Source organism: Mytilus edulis, chromosome 6 (genome assembly GCF_963676685.1).
Source record: "Mytilus edulis chromosome 6, xbMytEdul2.2, whole genome shotgun sequence".
Taxonomy (NCBI): domain Eukaryota; kingdom Metazoa; phylum Mollusca; class Bivalvia; order Mytilida; family Mytilidae; genus Mytilus; species Mytilus edulis.
The window spans coordinates 76,511,139-76,537,727 of NC_092349.1; the positions used below are offsets into that span (position 1 = coordinate 76,511,139).

Genomic DNA, 26,589 nt, shown 5'->3' on the forward strand with positions numbered 1-26,589 from the left:
GGCGTTTCGCTTTCAAATCTGCAAAATATATCGACCGGAAATAGGTGGGGCAAAAGACGTCACAGTTTTTGCTTGTTTACCATAGCGATTGCCCAACACAACTTGTTTCATTCTGCTATAATACTACTATAACGATGTTATCATTTAAATCTTTGACAATTCCAAAGATTCAGTTGTATTTGAGAGATAGAGGTATAGTGGCAAATGGTTACAAACAGAAAGATTTGGCCAGTTTAGCTGAGGCGGTGGAAAAATTGAACATTCCGTATGACCCCAATTTTCTAGCAGACGACGTAGACTCTACCATACAAGATCGCCTGAGAAGAGCCGGTTGTAGTTTTTCTGACCCATTTACCATAGGAGGGTAATTTAGATAATTTTTCATTCATTTCTATGACTTTTACGCCCCTCTGCATACTTCTTTAAACCGGCTTTTTCACCTTTTCTTACTAGGGGGTCCCAACGAGGGGCTATCAACGTAGAATATGTATGTCCTTAATACACTTGCCCTAAAATTAACCAAAATTCGTACCTTTACCTGACTAAGATTTTTTATTATATCCTTTATCGTTTGAATGAGTTATACTGACAAAATAAGTCAGAAAATAATATTTTCGGCTTTCTTTTAATTGAAGAGCCCCCAACCTATATAAAAATGTACCCAACTAACCCATATTCCTACCCTGACAGTATCCCTAAATATTAAACCTTACTTTAAACTAGAAAATCATATAATATGCTAACAATACAAACCATAAATGAACCCTAAATCTTACTGTATTTTTTAAATTTGCCTAACCCATAAAGGCATGACCTGAAGTAAACACTGTATTCCCTAGAATCTAACCATTTGAACTTAGATCCAATCCTTCTCACAATTTAAAAGTACCTGAAAATATGTTAAGTTACACAATACTTTCATATGTAGGGTCATACCCTAGTCCAAATAATAATGACATCTGGCAAAGCTATTTTAATTTTTTTTTTGGCAGTCCAAATTATTATGATGTCTGGTAAGGCTGTTCTAATTTTTTTTTTTGGACTGTCCAAGAAAAACATTTAAAAAGCGTTGCCAGAAGTCACAATTATTTGGACTAGGCCATACCCCAACCATATACAGCATAGTGCTCACCAGTCTTCTACTCCAATCTTAAAACCCTCACTCTTACATTAATAGTACCCAACTGTACATATTGCATGTTAGTCCATTAACTTGAAAACCTACAGTTTTATCCCTAACCATAATCAAACCATAACCCTCAAGTAATGGGATTCCTAAAGTAAAAGGAGTCAAAATGAGGGTCATGCTTCTTTTTCTTTGTGTCTGAAGCAAATTACTAAAATATATTTTTCTATCTAGCAGTAAGGCAGCAACCATTTGATTTTCGGGGGGGGGGGGGGGGGGGGGGGGGGGGGCTATGGATTTTTTTGGAAAAAAAGTTTGTTTCCAGTGTATGGAGAAAAAAAAATTGTTTTTGACCCTGAGAAAAAAAATTGTGTGTTTCACCCTCAACTGCCACTTAATGTAATGCTAAAATTGAAAGAAAAAAATTGTTTTCGCCTTGTTGCCAAAAAAATAAATTGTCTTTGGCCGAAGATGAAAAAAAAAACCATAGCCCCCCCCCCCCCCCCCCTCCCAAAAATGAAATGGTTGCTGCCTATTAATGAAATTATTTCTAAAACTCATATTATGGCACCTTTTTAAAAATATGATTATTCCTGTCAATCTGAAACAATACTATAAAGGGAGATCCCATTTGACAAGACAATGGTGAAATTTAAAAAAAGGCATTCAAGACGGTATGGATAAAAATGATTTATAAATAAAAGAAAAGGGGGGGGGGGGGGTTGAGACATTTTGCCAAAAAACTCAACTCATGGAACAAAAATGTACGGATAAACAAATTTCACGGTCCACTGAACAAAGAAAATGAAAGTGGGAGTTTCAGGTTAAACTTAGTACACATGTTCCCTATTTGGTATGATTTTCTAATTTTAATGGCAAATTTAGATTTTTTACCACATTTCATGGTCCATTGAACATGGAAAATGATAGTGCGAGTGGGGGCATCCGTGTACTTAGGACATATTCTTGTTTTACTAGAAAAATCCATTAATTTCTTACCAGCAATGCATTATGTAGTGTTGATTAATGTTAAACTTTTATTTTTTTCAGATATGATGAAGATTTTTCTGGTATACCTGACTTTTCCTTGTACGACATCTTCAATTATTTGTTGTTGCAACGTTCAGATTATGATAAGAGGAAGTTGAAAGCTTATAAGAGTGCAGAGGACTACCGCTTGTTTTATGATGGACATGTCCAGGAACTGAAAGTCAACTATCTTAAGGTTAACAGCTCAGTTTGTGTTTTTATTGGAAAGGTGAGACCAACACAGAGGGCAAAGACGTTGACTGGGAAGATGACCTACCAGTGCTGGTTTGTTGTAGACAAGACTCTAGGTGATGTTAAAGCAGCTTACTGTGAATGTCCAGGAGGGTAAATATAAAATTATTATATTTGTCAAATTCTTGACCCACTGTATTTTCTATTGTTATATGAAAATAAGAAGATGTGGTATGATTGCCATTGATAAAACTCTCCACAAGTGACAAATTGACAGCAAAATCATCATCTTACTATAGATACAATCTTCAACATCTAGAAAAAAACTAAGGGAAGTCAGCTATAAATTTTTTGAAATGACAAATGTAAAACAATCCATAGAATACAGCTCATGGTCTGATTTATTTTAAAAAAAAATGAAGGAAAACCAAATATGAAATATTTCAACAAACAATGACCATTTTATTAAATATTCCTGACTTGGGACATGCACAGAAACCAAGTGGTGGGGTTAAACTATTTTGTAAGAACATTTGTATAACAGCCTTAAGTATAGGTGGATTTAAAGTCATAATTCCACCTTATGTAATAATGCTGTCTTTTGATTGGACGAGAAACATGGTATTTTTTCACCAATTTCTATATATTGAGATTTTCTTTTCTCTGCCGGGGTTTTTGCAATTAGGGAATTCCATGTGCCGGGGTATTTGCTAGCAAATACAATGGCAGATGGGAAATACCCTAGCAAATACCATGGCAGATGGGGAATACCATGTCTAAAAATAACTCAATGAATTATTTCTATTCTAATATGACAAATTCATGGTCATTCTAAATATGTGTTTCCAGATGAAATATTTAGGATAAAAAGCATCATTATTGAATTTGAAGCGAATGACGTCATAATTCAAACTCAACGGATACTAATTGGCAACCGGTCACATAAAACTTGAATCCAGTTGTATTACGCGTCACTGAAACTGATGAACAAAGTGTAGTAGTCAGCCGAGAAGCAGCTTATTAGCATACAAAGGCAGAGATATATACAGTCAGTGACTGTACATAAAAAAAAGAAATGATTATACGGTCAATCCAATTTGACTGTGCAATTAGCACAGCTGCAGTGTATACAAAAATTAGACATTCAAGTCGAAATTTCATATGATACCTGATTATAATAAACTTTCTGAGGTAGAACATTCGGTGGAATTAAACAATTATATCATGCTTACAAGGGGTATTTGCCAAAAATACCGGTTTCGAGGTAATCAAATTTCCCTCGCCTAACGGCTCTGGAAATTTGTACCTCTCAACCGGTATTTTTGGCAAATACCCCTTGTAAGCATGATATATTTGTATAAAACTCAAGGTTGGTTTTCAAGCTTCTGTGTCTTGTATTAGGCAGTTGGAATTTAAAAATTCTGCTGATGTAATTTGATGACTTTCAATAAAAAATGCCAATGTTTAGTTAACCTTAAAAAATCTATAATGATTATAATATATGTATGCATGTGCTAACTTTCTTTAATACAATTTAATTGCAGTGCTGATGGAGCTTGTCGTCATGTTGCAGCATGCTTATATGAGTTGGAGGCATTTGAGAAGAAGTCTGTTACTGATGGTCCTTGCCAGTGGAAGAAACGAAAGAGGGAACACGATGAGCCAGTAGAAGTGGAACGAATGAAAATTATCAAACCAAGGTTTTTAACTTAATCATGTTCATCTTTAGCACTGGTAAAATTCAAACATTAATAAAAAAATATTCTAGATTTCACTCATATATATTATATATATACAGTATTAGTATATGTATATACATGTATTTATAGAATAACTAACCAAAGAATTCAAATGGAGAAAAATATTCAACAAGTGACCGAACAACACATTAATTCATGAATGCGCACAACGAGTTGAATATTTTTTTATATTTGATGTCTTTAATTAGTTATTCTTTTCATTACATTGGCAAATGGCATTTTTTTACAGAAATTAATGCAAAACATGTTAGGAACTATATTTTTTTCTACGCATTCACAATTTGTGTTCATCGCCTATTGTTGTATGACGTCAGAGAGTGAAATAATAACAACTGTTATTTCACATGTGAAATTTTTCGATTTTTTTTTTAACTGAGAAATCAATGTATTTCATTGCAACCAATGTAATAAATATATATGTTACACAAGGATCCAGACTGGCCTCTAATCTAAAAATAACCATTTTAATTCATTTTTTTTTATTATATTTATTAGGAATAAGTTATTTTAATAACAATAATAATTAAGAACTTTGTTTTCATTTTTCTTCTCTGAAAATAGACTCCTCATTAAATATTCATCTTGTCGCTTCTGGAAGTTTCTTGTTGCTACTGAAAAACTTGGAAATCCTAAATACCGGGCACATACAATGCCAATATTTAATGCCTGTCCAATAAATACATTTAAATGTTTAATATTCCAAATTAGGAGGATGGAAGCATGTGTATCATCAGCAGACCATGTGGTTTCCAGTTTTGATCCTAGACAGATGGTTGACAGAGCTACAGAAGACGAGAAGATAAAACAGTTTGCAAGTAAATTAGCACAGGTATAACAACAATTCTTATGCATTGAAATTTAATTATGAACTTGTTTTGCCTTAGAGTAGAGATAACTGTATTGTAATTGAAGCTTTGCGGCATCCATAGGTACTTTTACTGTCTCAAATACCCGTTTACCTGTCTCTGCTATGCATCGCCAGGTAAACTAAATTTGCTACAGTAAAACTACCGATGGACGTCCTGAAAGCTTCAAATAACAAAACAGTTATTTCTTAAATAATTTAACAACACGCCCACCGGTTTTATTGGTGGATACACTATACTTCAAGTACAGCGCCCTCTAGCGACTCCTCTTGAGGTTTGAAATCATATTGTACAGATATCTTTTTCCTATGTAATTTTAAAACCTCAAAATGAAGTCTTGAGCAGAACTCTGTGTCCATTGAAAATATATGTATCAAGGTGCTTACACTTGGTGCATAGTTATAACATACATCAACCATTCTTGAAAGTTTAAGGATTGATAAAATTGGACAGTAACAATTACATTTTCAAAAATATAAAAAGCAAAAAAAATATCAAAATAATTACTTTTGTGCAAGACCTTTTTTAAACAATAAACCATACTTTAATACTTAAATATTACTCCTATTATAATTTTTTTTTTGTTAACAATGAAAGCTTAAATTTATTTATTATGGCATTAGTGTTCTTTCTTAAATGTTCAATGCAATATCAATTATTATTTTAAATTTTTGCACTTCAGTCTGCAGCATATATATTATATATATGCACCAAGTGTCACCTTTTTAATTTATGAATTTAAACAACATTAATTCTTATTTAAAAAAAAAATACTACAGAAAATGGTGACAATTTACCTTGTGAAATTTATGCTTTGAATTTTGTTCAAGTATAATAATCATTAATAGGATTTTGCAATCATTTCATTAATTTCAAAACTAATATAAATGTTTTTTAAGAAAGTTACTGAGTTCATATATAAAAAAAATAAGTTCTGCTCCTGGCTTTAACAAAACACCACAAAGCCAGTAAAGGTAAAAGTAAAAATTGTAAACAAAAACAAAAATATATCAACAAATACCAACCCTGAAAAAAAACCTTATTAAAACATTGTGTAATTTTTTCATACTTAATTTTCTTTTTCAAATTTTCACAATTTACTTTTAAGAAAATGCATCATATAGTGAACACAAATATTGAAGTCATTAAAATGCCAAATTCACATAATTAAAAAAATATACTTAATATCTTTTTCCATTGTCCATATATATACAGTTAATATTTTTCTTCAAATTCTTAAATTCAAAATTGATATTTTTTCTTGAAAAACATATAATTAATACTTTTGTTTATAATTCAACTTGGTTTTTGAATAGATAAATCCAGAGGCTAGAGCACTAGAATTTCTACCCCATGAACCAGTAGATGTGGCAAAGATGGACTATTCAGAGGCAATACAGGACTTAACAATTCCTACTAAGGCTAAGTATTTTAAAGATAAGTATGTATGTTTAATTGATAATGAAGAGGACATAGTTGATAAATTTATGGCTAGCCTATCATTCAGTTCAGATGATGTTAAGCTGATATCAAGAGCAACTCAGGGCCAGAGTAGCAACAACTTATGGTTCACTATGAGGAAAGGTTTAATTACTGCTTCTAACTTTCAGGCTATAATGAATAATGAGGACCCAGATCATATTTGCAGCCGAATTATAGGTAGTGAATCACTTTCTGTAAAGAATAAATTCCAAGAATTGGCCTTAGACTGGGGTAGACGCAAGGAATCAAAAGCCAGGAACCTATACCAAACAGCTCATGGTTTGAAAAGGAATAAATGTATAACTGAAACTGGTTTGGTGGTAAATCCGAAGTATCCATGTATAGGTTGTAGTCCAGATGGAGTGATCACATGTAAATGCCATGAGAGTAAAGTTATTGAAATTAAGTGTCCGTTTTCACTAAGAAATAAATCTGCTAAATCTGTATTACACATGAAAACTAATTCTGATGGTTATATTGATTTTTCTTCACAGTATTATTGTCAAGTGCAAGGACAAATGGGAATTATGGAGATGAAAAAGTGTGATTTGGTATTCTACACCAAACATGGAATAGAACATGTAGAAGTCAATTTTGATGAAGAATTTTTTAACAGAATGCTGGTGAAACTGCAAAACTTCTTTACAGATTATATTGCACCATTTCTTCTAGAAATAGTGAGTAAAGAGAACTTATAAAAATAAGACCGTTAATTTCCCTTTTTGAATGGTTTTACACTAGTAATTTTGGGGCACTTTATAGCTTGTTGTTCGGTGTGAGCCAATGCTCTGTGTTGAAGGCCGTACCTTGACCTATAATGGTTTACTTTTATAACTTGTTATTTGGATGGAGAGTTGTCTCATTGGCCCGCATACCAAATCTTCCTATATCTAATAAAAATAAATTTACTAAAAATTGGTCCATGGGTACTTTAAATATTTTACTAAATATTAATTTGATATCTATAAAATTTTTCAATCCAAAATACTATGCAACTCAAAATAATGGTTCTTGGTACTTAAACGATTAATTTAAAGCAAAAGATTAATTTTTCTTCTGGGTGGTGGGTTTACTTAGGTACATTGTAGATGCATGTATTATAATATTAATATATTTTTTAACAATTTTCAATAGATTTCTTCAAAATTATTAAAAGCACTGACCAGTTCTCACACTATGTATAATTTCGACCTAGCCTACTTAAGAGTAATTCCTGCGTCAAGTACAGTCTAGTATGTTAACTTTTCAATGGTTATTGTTTCATGCATATTCCGGAGAAAGCATTTGCTTGTCCTGGCTTTGTCATCAACATCAACATTTTCAAACGATATAAAACAAACAAATAGAACTAGACAAATTTTCACTCACCAAAGGTTTTTTATTAAAACCTATTAAAGTTGATAATCTACAATATTTTTAAGACCTTGTAAAAGATTGTAATTTTTTATACACCCATGTCTACAGATGATACTGCATGTCTATATGAAGGGCATATGATACAGTTACAGGGGAGGTAACTTAGTAACGTACAATGTTATTTATGGGACACTTAAAACTGTGACATATTGGGAAAAGATGCATTTCAACTGGTTTTTTTTATGATTTAGAGTTATTTAACTTGGAAATGAGTAGAAGGGCCCCCCCCCCCCCCCCCCCCACCCTTTTTTACAATGGCATATTAATTCAGTTTGATTAGGTTTGAAGAGTAAATTCTATTAATTTAAATGAAAAGTCCACATTCATTTTTTTAGAATTCATAAATATAGTGTAAAGTACACTGAATTATTTTTTCCAAAGAACTGTTTAACAAAAAGCCCATATTGTTTATCTGTTTTTTAGAGATTTCCCCCCCCCCCTTCTGCAGCACATTAAGGTATATTTTTATCTGACATATTTAAATTGCTTAGGTGAAAACTAGTTTGTATCCAAATTTTCATAAAACATTTATCATGGAATCATAACTGTATCATATGCCCTTAAAATAAGTTGTATTACTGTTGTTGTCGTTGTTGTTAGTTTGATGCCTCATTGAGGGTTAACATGTGTCCCTTTTCATTCATGCTTATTTAATTATGCTTGTTGTGCTGATGCCTAATTTAGGTTTACCCTGTTACATCCTTTAATTTACTGTCAATCTTGTTTGGCTGATGCCTTTATATAAATAGCCAAATATGTACCAAATTTACTTTTTGAATTAATTATAAATTTTGTAAATCCAAGTAGATAAGTAAATTATAATGAATCAGATATACCCATTTGACCCACTTAAATTAATATTGTTTAACCCTTTTGCTGACAAATGAAGGTTTAATAGTAGATATGAATTTTAAAAGTTTTTGAAAATTCAGCACAATTTTAATGATGCCTATTATTCTATAAAACTGGATGTTTACTTTATTGTTTCCATTGGTTGCTTTCGCTCAAATTTGTGTTGTGTCGGGATCTGATAATTATTTTCCTAAATCTTGTTTCTGGTAAATCAATATAACTACACAGTGCCATACATGTATAGTTGGTTATATTTACTTCATTACAATTTGTATCCACAACTGACTCATTGACAAATATAACACATCTCATTAACTTAAGATGGAATACTTTGTAGTTATTTAAAAAAAATTGGTTCTCTATAGATGATTTAAGGTAGTTCAGGGGTAAACTGCCATCTTGAATTGTACAATCACAGTAAATAATCAATTATTTGGTGTTTCTTTTTGCCCAAATCTGAAAAATTGGAGAAAGATTTGCAATTTATTCTTTACACTGTATTTTTTAATTTAAGGAAACTTAGTTACCGGTATGCACTTCATTATCAAAACTATTTTAACAAATACAAAATATTGGTGCTTTTAGGAACAAATTATTTAAATGAGCCATTTAAGGGGAGATAACTCTTTTAGTAGATTATTTGTACTGGACATATAGAGAACTTTCATTTTTTTACACCCCCCCCCCCCCCCCCCCCCCCGCCCCCTTTCCCTTAAAATTATGACTGGACGTATTATTTTATACAAATGTCAGACGTCCGTCTGTCCATGTTGAAAAGAGCAAAGTTAAATCTTTATTTTCTATACCTCTGAACTACCTTAAAGTGTTTATTTGTACTGATATCACTTTCCACTAGTAGTCTTATCCCAAAGAGGTTAACTGGAGATTAAAGCAGGAATGCTTACCATTTAAGAGCACCTTTCTCAGTGTTAATATAAGGATGTATTCTTAATAATGCTATTGTTTTTCAGGATAGGTAAATATTTAAAATAAATGTTCTTGTTCTTTATTTATTTAATTTTGTTTTAAACAAAGTGTTGTCTGTCCCTTCTGAACATGCAAATTGATTTGTCCAATGTGTCTTCAACAGAAATAGTGATAATCTAATAAGAAATGTTTTATTTAAGTGAGATCTGTTTTTGGCCATGAAATACCTAAATTTGATTCAAAGATGGCAAAAATGAAGAGATCTTACTTCACAAGTTTAGACCGCAAGTTACACAAAGCACCACATACAAAAATAATATCATCAAGGATGGGTTTAAGAGTAAGAGGCAATGTGCCCTGTAGTAGCTGAAATGATTTGATATCACCTATAGCTCGTTCTACATGGATGCGTGCATTTGCAATACGCCTAGTCCTTGTAACTGCTCTACTGCTCAACTGTCTGCCATTTGCAAAAGGTGGAATTGCAAGAGTTGCACCCTTTAAAGCCAGGAGATCACTTATGGTGAATCCACGGTCAGCCATAACCTCATCGCCAAACTCCAACATTTCCAAGAACCCAGATGCTTGTGTAATCCTGCGGTCTGAAACTGCCCCTGACCACAACTTTGACAAGAAACAGAATGAACCACTTGGTGTTATACCTACCAAAAGTTTGAATGTATTATTATGCTTATAACTTGACCAAGTGATTCTCTGGGCAGAAGGTAATGAGGGTTTTTGAACAAAAAATTCAGTGCAATCTATAACTACTCTGGTTTTAGGGAAATACTTAAAACATTTAGGCATATTTTCCTTTATTTGATCTTTAGTGGGCCACTTGATAAGAAAATCCAGTTCTTTCCGTAAAAACACAATCCATGTGGAAAAGATACGGGAAACAGTTGAAGAACTTATACACAACATATCTCCCAAGACATCTGTGTCCAATCCCTTCCTCAGTCGTACAAGGCTCATCAAGTACTCCTCCCAAAGTGATAACTCCCTCAATGCTCCCCTTTTCTGTAAAACAAAATCCAAGAAAAGACTACTATTGAGATTTGTCAATTTTGTTGATTTTTTTATTGTTTATTACTTATTTTTTCTGATTTTCATCATTTTTCTGGCTTATGAGATTTACCGTGTTAAAGCCAGGAGCAAAATATCTATTAAACATATCAAGTAAAGCATTCTGAATAATACTCTTTAAAGCCTAACTGACATTTTCAAAATTACATGTACTATTTTCTGGAACAATTACCCACAAACTTAAATTAATCATGACATATGAGAAGAACTTTTGTTTGTTTCCATAGAAATTTCTGTACAAAAGATGAATTTATTTTAATAATAGTAGGGTATGTTTACACGAGTTCTGCTCATGACTTGGCATAAAGATACACATGACATTTTTTAAAAACAAATTGTAGTGTTCAGTAAACCCTGACAACTGTTACTTTTCATCCTTGGTAAAATAAAAATAAAAAGTAATAATGAATATAATATTTGGTTGATTTGATCACAATTGCATATTACCATCTAATCAGTAATAACAAAAATAAGTTTTTACAAAATCATTATGCCAAGTCGCTAGGGGGCGCTGTTCCAACAGTGTATCCACTAATAAAACCAGTGGACGTTGTAAACAATGCTTGATATAAAGACTTTGATGCTAACAAGAAATATTTATTGTTACATTTTTCATGTTTTTACAGGTATCAATGGAGACCTTGTAGCAGGACATAAATTAATGAAGAGACACGTTTTTGAGAAATGACCATGTGTTGATTTTTAATATAAAGTATTAACACTGGCTATTGCTTGAATAAGTGCTCAAAATCCATCAAAAAGAACAGATCTGTCTGAGGAAATCTTACTATTTATGTTGAGTATTTGAATAAAATATAGGTAAGGTTTTAACTAAAGTGAATTATGAGACAGATAACTTACCTTTCCACTGACATCATTCTCTGTATCGTCGAAGCTGTCATCAACCCTAGATGACCCATACCAATACTTCATCCTAGAAGCCTTCAACTCGACATGACTAAAAACAAGTTTCAAGACATCCAGTGTCATTCCTGAAAATTTAACAATGAGGCTGTTAAAACTGATAATGTGTTATTTTATCGATCTTAATTTTGCATCTACTTTCAATTACCGGTGAGTTAATCCTTTTTTTTTTTAAATCACTAAAACATATCCCAAAAATCTGCATACATTGAATAGACCAATATGTTATGATTAAAAATAATATTCCATGCTTTCATTCCAATCTTATTCTTATGATAAGGTCAGGGGGACCTTTTAAATACCTGTATAGGCTTTAGGCTTCTTTTCCACATCTGAAACAAATAACTGTCTTCTCATGGTCTTCAAGTTGACATTGGTACTGCTGTCAGAATAAGTTGGATGGTAAGTCTGAGATCCTGAATCTGCAATTTAAGTTCAAATATAAATGCATGTATAACACTTTTTTCTCTATGCAACCCTACATGTATATTTGAATTTTGAAAGACTTTTATTTGGGGTTTTCTTCACTTTCTTGTCCAAAACCAAATGAAGCAAGAAAATCAAGTCATAGTCAAATAAACGCTGCCAATATTGAGACAATAATCATGATAATTATTGGTTAAAAAAACATTTTTCCAAATTTTTACGCCCCCCGCTGTAGCATATAGTGGCATTAAGTTTTACACTTTTCTGTTGGTTTCCTTTCTGTTAACTTGAGTTTTATTCAACAAAACATTATGAAACTTATACAAATGCTATTTACCATGTTTATCACTGAACAAGGAATAAGTTGAATTTTGATGGTTACTTAAAAACTATTGCAGAGTTTAATTTTGCCCCTTTACTAATGAAAAATTACATTATGCAAATAGATCAAAGTAAAAAATCTGAAAATAACAATTGAAAGTGATTGTTATTTCACTAATTCAGTGAAAAACTAAACAATCTCAAAAGTAAACGTTTTGTTTCGAAGTACATTTTTGTAAATTGTGGCTAGACAAATTCACTGCAATAAGGAACATTCTAATATACATGTAAGACACTTTAATATATTAAGATTATGATATCCAGATATAAAACAGTGCTGTACTACTTCATTGATTGCCAAGGTTAACAGGGGCAGAATTAGAGGATTTTTCAGCCCCCCACCTTTTGATGAAAAAATTTGGTTGATTAAATATATACGGAATCACTGAAGCATGTATGAAGCGGCTACTTTTTACGAAAATTTCTGGATCTGTCATTGCTTGATGTATAAACTTCACACCTTCCCGCATAACCTCCAGCCCATTTAGAAATATAGAGCTCCCATGTCATCATAAATATATATAAATTTACCTTTTGTTTCCACAGGTAGAGGAGTAGCAGTAAAGATAGTGGTGTCAATGTCATCTGGTACTTTCCCTTCGTCGCTAGGCCTTAGTTCAATCTCTGCTTCAAAATCTAAAATTATTTAATGAAATATGTTATATCTATTATAAATCAACAGAATTATCTGCCCTTTATATTTTAACTGGTTTTATATTTTGAAATACAAACTTAATGCTTTTTTATACTTTAATGTAAAAATTTGAAGTTTTAGATTATTTTGTTATATACTGCAAGTTATTTTATGTACTTGGGAAAATAATTTCTATTCATAGCAAAAAACAAAAAAATCTGCAACGTGCCCAACACAGATGCTCAGAAAGAATATCCATTTAATTATAATTATCAGCCAGATAAATATTCTATAGAGAACGTGTCAAGAAAAAGAAAAAATACAACATTTCATGCATTCGTTTATCTGGATCTCACCTACCTAAATACTAAAAATATTTACAGATTTTTACCATTCTGATATAATTTAATTTTGGATGTAAAGCGTCCACTGATTGGCTGACGTCCTTTTGTTTATCAGCCCATAGACATAATTTTGTCATGTGGCTGTGATGTCATCAATGTTTTTTCATGGTTTAATCCCGTTTAAAATGAAATTTCAAATTAAATTATAAGAAATAATTGAAATTTTTTTTCTAACTATTCAAAATAAAATAAAAAATGTGGTGCACACTGTAAAATGGCCCGTTGTGAGAAAAAATACTACAGTTACTCCTTAATTGTTCAAAAATAGTCACATTTTAAACTAAATTTTACAAGGTTGAGCCTAAACGGTGGGTAAAATATGACACTGACCTTTAATTTATCATGTTTATTTTTTACATTGTGTAATGTCAACTTATGCACTTACTTCATGATGTTGTATAAGATTTGCGAAATTGTACATTTTTATGATCATTTTATTAAAAAAAATGTGATTTGGAAAATTTTAAATGCATACATGTATTTACATGTAAGCAATATAAAAAATAAAATCAAAATAATTGAAATTATGACACATTTGTTGTTGTCATGGTTGTTGTTTAAGATAAAATAAAATAATGAACATATTTCAACAAATTAAATGATTTAAAAAGGAAACTAATGTGCAGACAATTTTAATGTGTTTTCGGACATTGATAATATATTAATTGTAGCCTTTGCTATGTTTGAAGGAGGTCAATAATTTACATTTTAAGATGTATTGACTGAGGATAACAATTTTCTAAAGATACAGTAACATGTTTTAAAAGATCTTACCTGGAACATGAACTATACAGTAAGAATGATCTAGGTCTACTGTTCCCTGATCAGCTGATTTTCCTAAAATAATGAAATGCTTTATTATATGAAACATTACACATTTATACAAAAAATTACAGTTTATCAATTTGATAGACATTGTTTTAACTTCACCCAATACATGTAACTACATGTAATATCTGACATGAAAATAGGGAAATGTTGTGGATTTAAATATGTTCACAACAGTCTTTACTCTTAGCCACTTGTCTGAAGACGCAGACCAGTATAAATAATTAATCAGACTAGTTAGTTGTTGTTTATTTAGAAACATATGTAAAATGTGGGAATATTGGTCTTTGGACTAGATCAGTAGGATTTTGATGCAGACTGCACCACATGCATAAGATATTAATAACACAATACTGTACATGTAAATGTACATGTCATGCATATATTTTCTGTTTGTGAATACTATATTTGGACAGACTGGTAGCCGTAGGTACTGTACATATAAATGTATCTCAATGTCAGTTTTATTTGTGTATGTCTTTGAGCACGTTGAACTGCCTTTAGCATTAGTAACACCAAATTTTGTGATTAAGCATTGTGACATTACAGTGGTCATTTTTTAAGTCTGCAGCTACATGTACACAAATGTTAGTCCAAATAATTATGACGTCTCGAAAGGCTTTTATATTTTTTTGACGCAATAATTATGAGGTCTTGAAATGCTATTATATTTTTTTCTTTGAGTAAGGTGTCAAAGAACAAAAAAAATAGCCTTTCTAGACAGCCTTTTGAAGACATCATAATTATTTGGCCTACACAAATTATGCTATTTCAGTCAGGCCTAAATTAAATATTGTTTGTTTCCCCAATCCCGACCCTGCAAAGCCAGGTGTGGGTAGGTACATTTGTAGGTTGGAAAAAAAATTTATTTTTCCATAAGCTTGAACAATATTGGACGGATCCGGCAAGCCTGAAAATTTGAAATTAATAGAATAATATTTGACTTAGTTTTGACAATAAAATTTTATGAGCTGCACCAATTTTGCAGGGTTTGTCAGGATTTGGGAAACAAACAATATTTAATTTTAGGCCTCAATATTCATTGGCATAACAGCCTTGTACTTACAAATTGATGTTTTTATAAGTTTGTAGTTTGAACAGTTCAATGTATGAAATATGAAACTGTTTTTGGATAGCTCCTACATAATTTCACACAATATTTTTTAGTATCATGAGTTCATAAACATGTATAAATGCAGCACCTGCATGTTCAAGTAAAAAGTGCCATTGGGATATATGTCAATCATGTCAAATTTTAAACAAAGTAATATTTAAACATAATGAACCTTTATATCGAAAATACAAGCATTGTATTACATTATATATACATTTCGTACCAGGTTTTTTCACCTTCCTACACACAAGGCTTGGACGGTCTATTGGTGCCCTTCTTTTCCGGTTCTGCAGCATGAAATTTTCCTTCTCAGCTTCACAGGCGCCTGCAGGAATAGGATCGGGATATTCCTCAGTCGGACCGTTCCCCCTTACAAAGTGCAGTGAGCAGATGTAGCTATATTTCGTCACTTTTTCAACGTTCAGGTCAGGTCGTCCGCAGGCTCTTATCCATCTTTCACACTTCACTCTATTCCGTAATGGCTTTGGGAACGGAATAAAGTGCACATCCTTCTCCGCGAGTCTCTCTGGGTACCTACTGTCACTCTTACAAACCCCGTACATGCAATTTTTGTTCACCATAGTCAATCGGAAATGTGTTTGTTTACCCTGGTTACAATGGCGGATTTGGAAATTCTGCCCGCCTTTTGGTACAGTCAATATAGATTTCGAAATTCCGAAGTTACATACTTCCGGTATGACTAATCACCAAACAATGTGCAAGTGGTCTATTAAAATTGAAAAAAGTTAATATAGGGCTTTAATTGATTCCGGGGCAAGTTGCTCTTTATTACATAAAAGAGTTTATCAAGCTATGAAAAGTCTACCTTAGTTAATTAAAAGTAAAGTATCTCTTCAAGCGGTAAACAGTGTTCTTATTAGTAGAAGGTAGCGATTTGTAAATTGGGTGATCAAAAATAAATCATGTTTTTCATGTAGTGTCGGATATGAATAGAAATATAATTCTGGAAAGAGATTTTCTACAACAACAAGGCGTGCGTGTCTATTTTGACTTAAACTGTATAAGAATTGGAAAAGTTTACGTGCCTCTTCAAAATGACATCCATATTGCCTCAATAGTAAGAGTTGCTAAGAGGACACTTTTAAAACCTCAAAGTGTAAAAAAGATCAAGAAACATTCATGTTTTCTAAACTCTGAATTGTTACAAGTATCTGCCGTGGATTCGGGCTATATAAATTCGGAAGCAGGATTATTAGTAAGTAACTCAGTTACTTAAATACATAATATTCCTGTTTTAATGTTAAACAACACCAATAAAACTATTTGTTTAAATAGGGGATGTGTAGTAGGAAAAGTCAGTGACATCAATACAAATGACGTTTCATGTGTAACAAAAGATGGTCAAACAATTGAGTCAATCGATACATCAAATCAGAAAATTGATGTTCCTCAAGATTATCTAGAAGTTGTAAGATCTCTTGTAAATGCAAATGAGGACATATTCGCTAATAGTGACAAAGATTTAGGGGGGAATGACACTGTTAAAATGTTTATTGATACGGGATATCATCACCCTATTAAATTAAAACCGTATAGAACTCCTATACATAAAAGGCCAATAGTTGATAAAGCAATTGATGAAATGCCGGAAGCAAATATTATAAGAAGGTCAAGATCACCATGGTCATTTCCGATTGTCGTTGTTGATGAAAAGGATGGATCTAAACGATTTTGTATTGATTTCCGTTTATTGAACCGTATAACGAAAGTTATCCCTTATCCTTTACCATTTCAATGATAGACGATATTTTGGCACAATTAAATAAAGCAAGGTATTGTACAAGTTTGGACTTAAAGAGTGGGTACTGGCAAATAAACATGACAGAAAGTGACAAAGAAAAGACTGCATTCACTACTTGTCACAGGGGTCTTTTTGAATTTAATGCTATGCCTTTTGGACTTGTAAACGCGCCTAGTATTTTTAGCCAGCTCATATCTATTGCAATGCAAGGATTATACCAATTTTCGGTTGCCTATTTTCTGAAACATTTGAAAACCATTTACGTCACATTCAGACAGTGTTTGATAGGTTGAGACAACATAATCTGAAATTAAAAGTAAAGAAATGTAGTTTTATTAAAGAAGAAACTAAATATTTGGGTTTTGTTATAACGCGTGAAGGTGTTAGACCAGATCAAGATAAAGTAAAAGCTATTCAGACAATTCCGATACCCAAAACTGTGAAAGAAGTTAGAGGATTTATTGGTATGTGTAGTTACTACAGAAGATTCATTCCGAATTTTTATAAAAAAGCGGAACCTCGTGTCAATTTTACGAGAAAATATTCGAAATATCATTGGTCAGAGGGTTTTGACGTAGGCTTTAATTACTTAAAAGATATTTTAACAGTGAAACCTCTAATTGCATATCCAAACCCTCTAATTTGCCTTATGTCTTGTACACTGATACAAGTGATACATGTGTTAACTAGTGCATGCTTGACACAGATATTACCAATGTCATTTCAACTGATCGGGCGGAGCTTACGTTTTAATTTGCATAAGGACAGTCTATTTGAAGATGTGTGTGATTAGGATGATTGCAGTTATAATTATTACTGATTTCTAATCACCTATCAGTGCCATCAAAGGAATTTACAAAAGAAAAACTGGACACTTCATTGATGAGTTTATCCTAAAACACCTATCTATAGATGGAATGGTTTATTATGAGCGAAACGGTAAACTCCACCCAGTCAAGTGAAATAAATTGAGTAATAACTGAAGAAGAAAATGCAGTTGAAAAACCTATTTAATTTCTATAGCATAAATTAAGCTAGACTCAAACTCTGGGGTTAACTGTTGAAAAAGAAGCGTTTACGATTCATTATGCACTCCAGAAATTAGATTTTTATTTCCACGGAGCAAATTTTATCATCAAAACGGATCATAAACCTTTGAAATATTTACTAGATTCTCCAATGAAAAACAGAGAGCTACAAATGTGGTCTTTAGGGATATATATATCTGGATATAATTGTAAGATTGAGTACATAGCAGGAGAAACAAACTATTTTGCAGATCTTTTGTCAAGAACTCCGCAAAGTGATGACGATAAGGGAATAAGTAATGAAACTGTCGATCCCGATATAAATGATAACACCTATGAAATTAATACAATTAATTCAAATAAATTAAACACAAGAAATTTTGCTACTTGCACTGTAGAACAACCGGATTTACCTAGTAAGGAGACTTATCAAAATGAAGATTTAAATATGAAATTAGAACAAGCAAAAGATTTGAACATTGTTAAGGTTAAAAGGAAAATTGAAACAGGTACAGCGGGAAGCTCTACACAAAGTCAATTCGTGATTATTGAAGATGTTGTTTATTTTCTGTCACAGCCTCATATTGATCCTCTAATCCGATTATATGTTTCAGAACATTTAAGGGAAGATATTGTCGTTCAATATCATGATAATAATGGTCATTTAGGTATTGATAAAACATATGACAGTATAAAGCTACGGTATTACTGGCCAGGGTTATACAAGAAGATATATGCTTATGTCACCATGTGTGTTACATGTCAAACTAGAAATTTAAGAAAAGTAAATCCTCCTGTTCAAGAAGTAGATACATCACCTTATCCGTTTGCTAAAATAGCATTAGATTTATCAGGAAAATATCCAGAAACATTGTCTGGGAATAAATATATCATTGGCTTCATTGCTCTTTATTTAATTCGGGATTCCCTGAAGCTTTTGCAGTAAAAGATAAAAAAAAAAAAAAAAAGCCGAAACAATTGCTCATTTGCTTATCGAGGAAATAATTCCAAGACATTCAGTCCCATTACAAATTTTAATGATAACAGATCTGAAAATGTGAATAAAATTATGAAGAAAACATGCGAAACTCTGAATATAAATCATATTACTACTTCGTTTTACCATCTGCAAAGTAACGGACGAATTGAAAGGTTCCATCGTACTCTCCATGATGTTTTATCTAAACTAATGAAAGACAACACATCAATGTGGGATTTGTTTTTAAATCAAGCTTTGACCGCTATTAGGTTAAACATAAGTGAGTCTTCTAAATTTTCACCGTTCTATTTGTTATACACTCGAGATGCCGTTCTTCCCATTGATAACATAATGAAACCTAGCTCATAGGAAATATATTGTCGAAGACTTGCATCAAATAATGCCAAATCAACAACATAAATCATTCGTGCTGGTACATAGGTCCATAAAACAAGTTCAAATGCGCCAGTTAAAATATAAATAAAAACTGTTTAGATGAAGGTTTTAAGATAGGGGATCCTGTTTATTGTAAAAATCACTTGAAGAAAAATAAATTAGATAATCGATGGACACCGTATTTCCGTATTGTTGACCAAACCTCGGCAGTGTCATTCGTGATCCAGGTCAATTGACTGGAGGTACGAAAAGCACATCTGCGAATAGCTAAAATCGATGAGTGGGTATTCCTTAAATAAGGATAAACAATTAAGAAAAGCTGCGTATGTTGCATCTCCTGATGTCAGTAGTTCAGACATGGAGGTTGACACTGACTCGGATTCTGATTTTAATAAAAAAAAAACTCTTGCTACTCTTGCAAAGAAATATCGAAAAAACGAACAAATAGTTCTGATGAAGAATCAATTCTTCTTATAGAGTAAACCCTTAAAAGAAAAAGAAAGAGAGGAAAATTATGACAGTGATTCAGAGGAATCAATGTCTGTAAAGGAGATTATCGAGACAAATCTGAAAACGAGAAAAGTTAGGCAAACATTGCCGTCACATATAGGTAAAGATAAAAATGTTAAAGTAAAAAAATTGTTGGCGTCAATTTCTAACATGTTGTAAGGCTTCACAATAAGTTGATATTGATTGCACGGGATTGTAAATTGTACACAAATAAATGACTTGTTTATTGCTTTTAAAGAATTGTATGTTGATTTAAAAAAATTCACTAGAGCTGTTAAAGAAAGAATTTTTCAAATTGAGAGACATGTTAGGATAAATTCGATAACTGAAGGACCATCACGTCTTGTAACGCAGGATCAATTTTGTTTTTCTTACCTACAAATGCAGCTGAATATACTGTCGTTAGGTCATTTGCCATCAAGCGTGATGTCTCCGAGAAAAAAAAAATAACAAAACTGTTAATTGGGATTAATATAAAATTGCCACCAGGCATAATGCCACCGAGTGATCCAATTACTAAATTATGGGATTACTATCAAATCTTAAGCTTTCACACCGTGTTGGATTATTATCGTATAATCGTTGTTTTGTCGGTACCATTGATAGATTATAACAGTAATTTTGATATTTTAAAACCATTTAATTTACTTATTCCGATAAACTTAAATCCGCAAGTGGGCAGTACAAAGTCCATGCTAGCGTTCTATAATCTTGAAGCCAAGGCGTTAGGTGTAAATGCTAAATATATTCTTCTAAATTATGATGAACTAAATAAATGTATTCATTCGATAAGAAATTTTTGTGACACAAGAAGTCCAGTCTATCGAATAAATCTAAGTAAATTTTGTAAAGTTGCTCTTTTTTTACCTTGTAAACATCAAAGGAATGCTAATCCAATTCCATCATCAGGTGGGGTCCTCCTTCCTTGGCTGTTTCGGCGCTATTCCACAACAACCTCCAGAGGTGCGCCGGCTCAGGTGATCAATCTGAACCTGGAACTGGATGGCCTACACGGCTCCGATGTCTCAGCTGATGTCATTGCTGTTCTTCTGTAACTGAATGCTGTTCTGTATATCTAAATCTGTCCATTATCTACACAATAAATGTTCATTGTTCTAACACTTTGTACTTTTCCACACTTCGTCTCTTTTCCTCCAAATCCACTGTGATGCCACTTCTGCTTCTCTACACACTTCTGTAATCAGTTTCTTCCTCTCTGCTCCTATTACTCCCAAGGTCCTAAGTGTCCGCCACATTGACTGTCCTGCAAAGCCCCTGCATCCGACTTCTATTGCCAAACACCACGTCCTCCATCCCCGCTGTTTGCAATCCTCTACTAGCTGCTGGTATTTTGCCATCTTTCTTTCATAAGCTTCCTCTATTCTGTCTTCCCATGGGACTGTCAGTTCCAGCAAGACCGCCTGCCTAGTTCCCTGTGACCAAATGACTATATCTGGTCTTAGCGATGCTGCTGCTATTTCTGCTGGGAAACTCATGCGTTGATGTATGTCTGCTGTCATCTGCCAGTCTGATGCTGTTCCAAGTATCCCTAAACCTTCTGCCTGGTTGTCTTTCTTTTCTCCAGCCCTCACAAAATTTACAAATGTGATGTTCTTCTGCATCTTTCTCTTCTTTCTCCTGGTGGTATCCAACTTTGCTGCTATTGTTTTCAATACACTGTCATGCCTCCATGTATATCTTCCATCTTTCAATGCGACTGGACATGCTGACAACACATGCTGTAGAGATGCTGGTTTGTCTTTGCATAAGGTGCACGTTGGGTCTTCTATCAACCCCCAGGTATAGAGGTTTGATGGGCTTGGTAAAACATCATACACTGATCTTAGTAGAAAACTCAATCTGTATCCCTCCATACTCCAAATCTCGCTCCAGGTCAAAGCCCTGCTTCTCGCTCCTTGCCAATTCAACCAACTACCCTGCTGTTTCATTCCTACTGCCTTAACATTCCTACTCTCTTCTTCCATCTGTCGTATTTCCTGTTGCACCAGTTCCCTCCGTCCCTTCTCATTTGCTGTATCCCACCTTGGTTTTGTTGTCATACCAAATCCCTGTCTACCAACTGCTGTTACACCAACGATGACACTGTGCTTTAGTCTAGTCTCAGCTTCCTTAACTGCTTCGTCTGCTTTCCATTTTCTTCCTGTCCTGATCTTTACTTTGGCTCCTCTCACTTTAGCATCTTTGCTGTCTCTCAACGTCATAACCTGTCTTGTCTTTGTAACTTTATACTCTTCTGTCAATGCCTTCATTGGTAATTGTAGCTTTGTTCCTGTGCTGTACAATCCAATGCTGCTGAAACTTCTTGGCACACCCAACCATCTTCTTAGGCATGCACTGATCTTTCTCTCTAAGGCCTCAACTTTGGACAATGGGAACTCGTAAACTAGTAATGGCCACAATATCCTTGGTAAGACCCCATGTTGATATATCCAGGCCTTATATCTTCCTGGGAGCCCACTTTTGTCTATCTTCGTCAGCCATTCTACCAATTGCACTTGAACTTCACCCATGTTTACCATATCTGCTAGTGTTGCATCAAACTTTTTACCTAGGCATTTCACTGGTTTCTCTCCAACTGTTGGTATCTTTTCACCTGCTAACTCAAATGTCTCATCTTGCACTTTGCCTTTCCTCACTATCAAACTTCTAGATTTACTTGGTTTGAACTTCATCCTGGCCCACTTAATCATCCTTTCCAATTCCTCTAAAGTCCATCTTCCCTCTATGACTGTTTTTGCTGTCACTGTCATATCATCCATAAAAGCTCTTACTGGTGGTTGTTCGACCCCTGATGACAATAATGGTCCTCTACTTGGTTTTTCTACTGATTTTACAATCAAGTTCATTGCTGCTGCAAACAGGACTACTGATACTGTACACCCCGTTAGTATTCCAACCTCAAGTCTCTGCCAAGCTGTGGTGAAGTCTCCAGCTGTGAACCTCATTTCAATCTTGTCAAAATACTCTCGCAGCATAGTTCTGATAGTTGGTGGAACATGATACCTCTCCAATGTCAGGTCTACTAGTTTGTGAGGTATGGACCCATAAGCATTAGCCAGATCTAGCCAAAACACTGCTAAGTCACTTTTCTTCTCCTTTGCTTCTCTTAAAATCTGTGTAATAACGCTGGTGTGTTCGATGCAACCAGATACTTCAGGCATGCCTCCTTTCTGGACTGCGATGTCTATATATTCGTTGCCAAGCAGGTACCTCGTCGTTCTCCTTGCGAAAACTGCCAGGAATATCTTCCCCTCAATGTTCAATAGGGAGATGGTTCTAAACTGTTCAACTTTCCTGGAGTTCTCTTCTTTTGGTATAAAACATCCTTCTGCCTTGTACCATGACTCTGTCATCTTTCTCCTTCTCCAAATTACTTTTAATAGCTTCCACAACCTTCTGATCAGTCTGGGACAGTTCTTATATACCCTATATGAAATACCATTTGGTCCTGCATGGTGCTGACCCTGCTCTTGCCTTTCTCACTACGTCCTGCACTTCTTGGAACTTCAGGTCTGACTCATCAAACTGTTCTTTTGGCTCCTCTGGTGTTAACAATTTCTCACATTCTTCCAGGTCTTCTCCTCGTCTCTCATTACTGTGGGTCTTCCTGAGATGTTCTTCCACTTCTTCCCTCGAGTTTTCCAGTTTGCCAGATCCTCTCGCTCCAAATAATCGCTTCATATACTGAAATGGGTTTGTTGTTAATGTTGTTCTCTCCTTTGCCTTTTTCTTTCTATCTCTTCTATGCGTTTCTGCTCTTGTAAGTGTTTTAAGTTTCTCCCTAGTTTCCTTTCTTAACTGCTGTAATGGTAACCTTTCATTCTCATTGGCGACTTTGTACCTCTTCTTTAACCTTCTCAGGTCTCCTCTCAATTCCTTGATCTTCTGTCTCCGGTTACTATGGCCTAGTTTTGTTGGTTGTTTCCCTTGTGGTACCACTCCAAATCTGTCCTTTCCTACGCTGTAAATAATGGACGTCATTGCTGTTATCTTTCTGTCTACACTGCCTGCTAATGTTGCCTCTAAGATGTTTTCCAAATCGTCGTCAAGCGCTTTCCAAGCTGCTTTGTCTGCATTCGTTGGCCATTTGATCTTCTCTTTGCGTGGCTCATTCTCTTCTCTACGGGTTGTTGGTTCTATCCCGTCTTCTTTACGGACTGTTGTTTCTATCCCGTCTTCTCTATGGACTGTTGGTTCTATCCTCTCTATCTCTTCTGCCTCGTCAAGTTGTTCTACCTCTGTAGGCTGTTCCTCGTGCTCATCCTCACCCTGGGTCACAGGGAGGCTATCATCACTGTGGTTTGCTTCCTGGATGGTCTCCTCCTCCGTCTGACCAGATCTCTCTGTGCGTTGATTGCCAGAATGGGGTTGCACACATTTCATTCTACTTTGATGGATCTTCAAACCTCTAGAATTCTTACAGACTTTACCACAAAAACATTTACATCCGTTGTTCTGGTTCGTTGTCCTTGTCGGTTCCATAGTCGTTTCCTGGTCCTGTCCTATGGGCTGTTCATCCTCCCTCGCTCTCGCACAGCCCCGAGGGTGTCTTAGTATATATCGTTCCATAGCGTGTAAAATGGGTTCCCCTTCACAGGAGATGCACTTTGACTTGCCAAGCCTCATGCCCCGGTTACCAGTCTCTCCTGGCTGCCTCCTGTCTCTCCAGGTTGCCACTGTTCTCTTCACAGTCGTCAACCAGACTTTCCTGGTGGTCACTGGGTTTCCAGAAGTTGATTACCTTGTAAACATCAAAGGAATGCTAATCCAATTCCATCATCAGGTGGGGTCCTCCTTCCTTGGCTGTTTCGGCGCTATTCCACAACAACCTCCAGAGGTGCGCCGGCTCAGGTGATCAATCTGAACCTGGAACTGGATGGCCTACACGGCTCCGATGTCTCAGCTGATGTCATTGCTGTTCTTCTGTAACTGAATGCTGTTCTGTATATCTAAATCTGTCCATTATCTACACAATAAATGTTCATTGTTCTAACACTTTGTACTTTTCCACACTTCGTCTCTTTTCCTCCAAATCCACTGTGATGCCACTTCTGCTTCTCTACACACTTCTGTAATCAGTTTCTTCCTCTCTGCTCCTACTACTCCCAAGGTCCTAAGTGCCCGCCACATTGACTGTCCTGCAAAGCCCCTGCATCCGACTTCTATTGCCAAACACCACGTCCTCCATCCCCGCTGTTTGCAATCCTCTACTAGCTGCTGGTATTTTGCCATCTTTCTTTCATAAGCTTCCTCTATTCTGTCTTCCCATGGGACTGTCAGTTCCAGCAAGACCGCTTGCCTAGTTCCCTGTGACCAAATGACTATATCTGGTCTTAGCGATGTTGCTGCTATTTCTGCTGGGAAACTCATGCGTTGATGTATGTCTGCTGTCATCTGCCAGTCTGATGCTGTTCCAAGTATCCCTAAACCTTCTGCCTGGTTGTCTTTCTTTTCTCCAGCCCTCACAAAATTTACAAATGTGATGTTCTTCTGCATCTTTCTCTTCTTTCTCCTGGTGGTATCCAACTTTGCTGCTATTGTTTTCAATACACTGTCATGCCTCCATGTATATCTTCCATCTTTCAATGCGACTGGACATGCTGACAACACATGCTGTAGAGATGCTGGTTTGTCTTTGCATAAGGTGCACGTTGGGTCTTCTATCAACCCCCATGTATAGAGGTTTGATGGGCTTGGTAAAACATCATACACTGATCTTAGTAGAAAACTCAATCTGTATCCCTCCATACTCCAAATCTCGCTCAAGGTCAAAGCCCTGCTTCTCGCTCCTTGCCAATTCAACCAACTACCCTGCTGTTTCATTCCTACTGCCTTAACATTTAAGAATGATGTAAAATTGATTGAAAATAATTGTCATACCACCATTAATACCGCAGTCCCTCTAGGCCACGATCGCACTACGATCTGTGAAAAAACTGCAAATTTTGATGATCGTAGTACGATCGTGTAGATCGTAGTAAGGTCGTATCACGGTCGTACGTGGTGAGGTCTTCAAGATCGTAATGAGCGTGGCCTACTTTGGACATGTTCAAAACAATCGTGGTGCGGTCTCGGCGAAATCGTGTCGTAGTAGAAGCGTAGTGAGAGCGTACTAAGGTCGCTGTGCCAACGTAGCGAAAGCGTGATTCTATTCGGAGAGACTGCGCTACGACCTCACTACGACCATCACGTTCTCACCGCGACCCAACTACGCTTACACTACGACTATACCACGTTTACAACACGCTGTTCAAGACCATAGGACGATTCTAGCACGCCCTTGCCGTCCTCATCACGCTCTTCTTGCAACCTGACTACGTTCATATTACGACCATCATTCTCATGGTCATTTTCACATAAAATATATTAAATCTCTCCAGGTTTGTTTGTTTGTATGTAATTAGGACTTCTTGTCCATCTTCTCTAACGGCTCAACCATGCTTCTC

The 26,589-nt window shown here is 34.7% G+C and overlaps 4 protein-coding genes across 4 annotated transcripts; 1 reads left to right on the forward strand and 3 right to left on the reverse strand.

Moving 5' to 3' along the window:
* The first annotated feature begins 20 nt into the window (after positions 1–20).
* On the forward strand, positions 21–8,311 carry LOC139528457 (uncharacterized). The gene is made up of 5 exons (XM_071324435.1): positions 21–364; positions 2,177–2,500; positions 3,892–4,047; positions 4,816–4,936; positions 6,290–8,311. The coding sequence occupies exons 1-5, from the start codon at positions 135–137 to the stop codon at positions 7,151–7,153; spliced, it is 1,695 nt and encodes a 564-aa protein (XP_071180536.1). The 5' UTR covers positions 21–134; the 3' UTR covers positions 7,154–8,311.
* A 1,563-nt stretch (positions 8,312–9,874) lies between these two features.
* LOC139528458 (uncharacterized) lies at positions 9,875–16,181 on the reverse strand. The gene is made up of 6 exons (XM_071324437.1): positions 15,671–16,181; positions 14,280–14,342; positions 12,999–13,103; positions 11,963–12,082; positions 11,598–11,728; positions 9,875–10,670 (listed from the first exon to the last, which is right to left on the reverse strand). Exons 1-6 carry the CDS (start codon positions 16,026–16,028, stop codon positions 9,915–9,917), a joined length of 1,533 nt encoding a protein of 510 aa, XP_071180538.1. The 5' UTR covers positions 16,029–16,181; the 3' UTR covers positions 9,875–9,914.
* Positions 16,182–21,237: 5,056 nt separating this feature from the next.
* Positions 21,238–23,496, reverse strand: LOC139526633 (uncharacterized). Its single transcript, XM_071321793.1, has one exon. It carries the CDS (start codon positions 23,494–23,496, stop codon positions 21,238–21,240), a length of 2,259 nt encoding a protein of 752 aa, XP_071177894.1.
* A 1,636-nt stretch (positions 23,497–25,132) lies between these two features.
* On the reverse strand, positions 25,133–25,966 carry LOC139526634 (uncharacterized). The gene has a single exon (XM_071321794.1). It carries the CDS (start codon positions 25,964–25,966, stop codon positions 25,133–25,135), a length of 834 nt encoding a protein of 277 aa, XP_071177895.1.
* Between the last annotated feature and the right edge of the window lie 623 nt (positions 25,967–26,589).